The 4,456-nt window shown below is 56.5% G+C and overlaps 2 protein-coding genes across 2 annotated transcripts in view; both read right to left on the reverse strand.

Annotated features, from left to right (window-relative positions):
- LOC113202436 (epidermal retinol dehydrogenase 2-like) overlaps positions 1 to 294 on the reverse strand; it is a 161,417-nt gene extending 161,123 nt beyond the window's left edge. The window contains exon 1 of the mRNA XM_052265719.1: positions 161 to 294. Coding sequence (XP_052121679.1) covers positions 161 to 195 — 35 coding nt within the window. The 5' untranslated portion in view covers positions 196 to 294. The remainder of the gene's footprint in view (positions 1 to 160) is intronic.
- Positions 295 to 4,344: 4,050 nt separating this feature from the next.
- The window catches only part of LOC113203003 (uncharacterized), a 2,345-nt gene continuing 2,233 nt past the window's right edge, over positions 4,345 to 4,456 (reverse strand). The window contains exon 4 of the mRNA XM_052265687.1: positions 4,345 to 4,407. Coding sequence (XP_052121647.1) covers positions 4,345 to 4,407 — 63 coding nt within the window. The remainder of the gene's footprint in view (positions 4,408 to 4,456) is intronic.

The raw sequence follows: 4,456 nt of genomic DNA on the forward strand, positions 1-4,456 counted from the left end.
CCCCCCCCCACGCGCGGTGGTTTGGCTGCGGTCTCACTCTGACGTTCACGAACAGGTTAGCTCCACCTGCCAGCCGTCCTCACAAGCAAGTCCTCATTCATCTCGCCTTCGATGAAATTTCAACGAAAACTCGAGCAGATATATGTTATTATTGACTCACCGGGTGGTTTGAGAGAGCTCCTCACGGGGCGCCATAACCTCCCGGCGCGCCTCGCAGTCTGGAGGATGAGGATGGGTCCCCGACCGTGATGGTTATCTTGCGCCGGTGCGACGGGCAATGACAGCACAACCTCCACACTTACACCAAATATTTTGGTCGGCAAAGCTCGTACTGATGTCAACAAAGAGGTGCGACGCGAGGCAGAAGTTCAAGGTACCGGTAAACAAAAACATGTGACGCGAAACAAGCGGCGGCCGATACTGTTCTACCGGAAACTAGCGGAGCCCGGTGCGGTACGTCGGGCAGGTTAGGTTACCGGAAACAGCAACGTAGCGCGGCAATTTTCGAATTACTGTACCACCGGTACACCAGTTTGCCGCGACTTCACTGATCAAGTCTCATCTCAAGTTGTGCTGCGGCGGATTATTCCACTCTCATTGTCAGTCCTGCTGTCCAGTTGTCTATAATTTTATTCGTTTCGTTACGTTTCGTTAGGTGTTGGTGTGAGAAATGGGCCTACACATCCTGGCAGTCGGAGGGCGCGAAGGATGTTGGCCGCAACCTCACAAGAGTGCGCGGGGCGCGGGGGGGGGGGGCCCTCCTCGGGGCCGCACAGCTGGGACCGAGGCTGGGTATTATCTGCAGGGTAGCCCAGCCGGGGTGCGCGGGCAGAGAATGGCGAGCGCGCACGCCCCCGGAATACAGAGGGAGATCCCATCTCTGCCGGGCAGCAGCAGCAGCGGTAGCCGTGGCGGGCGGCGGTGTAAACAGAATACCTCCGAGAAACGCCAACAACGGCCGCACGCCTCAGTGGTGGCTACCGACCGAGTGCTACGGCGGGGGTGTAACCGTACAACATGCAACGGTCATTTGTCCTGCGCGGCGGGTCGCGGGGTGTGAGCCTGGCGTGGCGCATGCGAGGCTGCATTGAATCTTTTCGGACCGCGCGATAGCTGCTGCAGCTGCTGCAGCGCGGGGTGCAGCGCGCACACGTGCAAGTGGCAAGGCAGCGCCCGCGAGAGAGAGTGCGGACGTGATCATGTTCGTCAATCGGGCGCACGGTGTAGTTGCTGCTCCGGGCTGTGCTGGGCTAGGCTAGGGTGTGTGTAGGCCGCGGACGTTGTTATGGCCCAGGAGGGGGTTTGCTGCTGCTGCTGCTGCGGGGTGAAATATAAAACTATTCGCACGTTGGCCGGTCCGCGCCCGCACCGGCACGTCCCGCCGCAAACAAGACGATTTGCATGCTCGTGGTTTTCCACCGATAACTTTCCTCCCCCTACCCCCCTCCCCCTCCCCTTCCCGTTCACCACCCACACACCCTCCTGCTGTTTCGTCCTGCCAACAGCAGCGCCACTTATTTTCTTTCTTGTTTGTTCCGAGATTCGTCTCTTCCACACGCCGCGAGAGGAATCCTTCAACCCCTGCTGCTCGCAGCACTCTTTTGAAACTCACTGAAAAATTGATTTTTCCTTTTTTCTCCTTAGGATAGGGAGAGGCGGAGAGCAACGGGAGGGATGGCTCAGCGCCGCGCGACCCTGTGGTTGTTTCAAGTAAACCTCTGGGCTGGTTGACGCCGCGTGTGGGAACATTTGGGGCGACGCACTTGGGTCCCCCGACCCCCGCCGCACTCCCCGCGCCCCCCGCGCCCGTTATACCGGAAGTGCGGCGGGTGGAAAGGGAACGCCCGACGCCCGCCTTAGCGCAAGTGTCAAAACGCGCCGGCCATTTGGACGGTGCCAAAACTTTGGCGCGGAGGAGGGGACCCCGGGACCAGGGCGCCCCACACTCACGCCCACGCCGCCGCCGCCCTCCCCAGCCGGTGTGGAAGGAATATTCTCATAAATCACACGGTTATAATATTTCTGTCTATCGCCCCGTGTGCCATCGTTTTCGCTTTTCAGACCCGGCTCAAGGGAGCGGCAGGTGGGGGAGGATCGGGGGGACGGAAAGAGAGTGTTGGGGGGCAAAGTGACCCAGGGGTGAATAAAGTGTGATGACCCGCCGCCGCTGCTCCACGCGAGGGGGGGCGGGGCTGTTCAGAAACCACGTGACTTTAGAGGGTGGAGATCCAAATACTATGGGGTCCTAAAAGGATCAGGAAGGTCATTGCAGTCCATGGGCACCTCATGATAATTATTGTACCCGTACCCTGGGTACTTTCGGGAAGGGATGCAAATATGGTGATGTCCCGTAAGGTCAAGGTCCCCATCCCTATGATATTTGTACCCCTGGGTACAATTATCATGTGGTCTCCATGGACTCCAATGACCGCCCTGTTCCTTTATTGGGCACCCCATAACAGTTGGACCCCCCCTAAAGTCCACGTGCTTTCCGAACAGCCCTTGCTGACGGACGACGTGCCGCCCAGCCCACGTCGTGTCGCGGCCCGCGGGCACGCCGGTGCACCACACGCGTGGCAATCAACCTGGCCGGCGCAACGCAATGATCATCATACTGCAGCGGGAAATTGATTAATTGCGCCGTGCTGACTACTACTGGCCCCCGCCCACCGCGCTATGGTTTGGAATATCAACTACTTTCAATCAATTAATTGCGTTCGGACGCGCCCGGATGCACTCCGCGCCACGGATATCCCATATCCCCCCCAACGTTCGTAATGGGATGTGTGTGCGGGCCGCATACAATTTTATTTATTTTTCATGAGACAAAATGTGTGGCACAATAATAGGCGCCTGTAATAACATTTCAACGAAGCAAAGGGAGGGGCTCTTTTACCCCCGCTGCTGGCTCCCCTCGCCGAACAACCACATAGCGGCCCCCCGGCAGGCACGGACTGGCCCGGCCGGGAAAGGCGGGAAATCCCGCCGGGGCCCCGCTGGGAAAGGTATACTTGGGGGCCCTTCTGGGCCCCGAAGGGGCCCCTAACCACCCAATCGGGGCCCCTTGGACCTCTGAAATATGTCATTGACTTAAACCGTGACAATCGTAGCATAAACTCTCTTTGTAGTTGTATTAGAAGAGATAAGCAAGAAACAGCTTTAATAATCTATAGGCCCTCAGCCCTGGCCTGGAGGGTAGTAAGTATGAGTGTGAGCTGGTCTGGTGAACACCGTGGACCTAACTGAAATACATAAAGATACGTACTAACGGAGCTTTTGCAAAGGTACGTAGACTGATCGATCAATGTGCAACGCGTTCAAAACAGTCAAAAGCGCACTTTCAGGCTCGCTTTCAGTGCATCTTTTCGGCACCATGCGCAATTCACAAAGCATTTTGGTGCCCTTAGAAACGCACAAAAAAATTCGCGCTCGCTTCGCTCGCAGTCTTTTCATTCTTTCTCTCTATGGGTTCGTGTTCTTACCAGAAGAACCTATCGCTAGATATGGAAAATGATTCCGTTCTGATTACAGAAAAACACTGTGATAAAACACGGGACAAAAATGTGTTCTGGTAATTGCAGGCCGTGAATAAATTGCCCCAAAAAATTTCGCGCTCGCTCCGCTCGCATACATTTGCATTACCTTCTGCTTCTCCCACCCTTTGTCTGGCTACGAAAGACCTACAACTAAGCTAGTGTTGCTGTTGCCGTGTGCTCAGATAAACAAGGAAAGGGCGGAATACGGAAATTTCTCCCTTTTTCGTGAAAAATTGTTGAAAATCGTAGTTACCCCTGTAAGGTAGGCAATTTGGGGGCCCCTTTGTTCGACTTCCCGACGGGGCCCCTGACCCCCCAGTCCGTGCCTGCCCCCCGGCGAGTACTCTGCGGCGCGGGGAGGGGGGAGCGTTGGGGACCGCGTGTTCGTCGCGGGCGGCGCCGCGGCGCAACGAGCTGAAAAATTGGCCATTTCAGCCGAAAGCTTGTGACTTTGCGGTCCCATCTCATGTTTACAAATACATGCGGCCCTTGAGTTGTGGCCGACTGTCGCACTCGGACCGGGGACGCGCGAGAAACAAGATGGGGAACGTGGGAGAGGAGCAGCGGGTGGGGCGAAATATTGATACCCATTAAGTAAGTCCTCAAGCAGCAGCAGCAGCAGCAGCAGCCAGGGCCAGAGGCACAGAGGCCAGACGGGATGAGCCCGAGCTCCCCGCGACGGACAAGAAGAGACCTTTTCCGGTCCATGCCACACGCCATAGCGGCAAAGCTTGTTTGCATCCGAGACGAGGGGCCGAGATTTAGGGGGAAACGTGCTGAGAGAAATGCGTCACGGGGAATCCCATTTTTAGCTCTTCCTTTCGGAAAGCATCTCATAGTGCCTGACCTGAATAAGGGGGAGGGATTTGTCCTAAAATAATACAAAAAGTTAGATTATGGTCAGGGGGAGAGGGAGGGCG

The sequence above is a fragment of the Frankliniella occidentalis genome, unplaced genomic scaffold (assembly GCF_000697945.3).
Source record: "Frankliniella occidentalis isolate FOCC.00 unplaced genomic scaffold, Focc_3.1 Scaffold29, whole genome shotgun sequence".
NCBI lineage: Eukaryota > Metazoa > Arthropoda > Insecta > Thysanoptera > Thripidae > Frankliniella > Frankliniella occidentalis.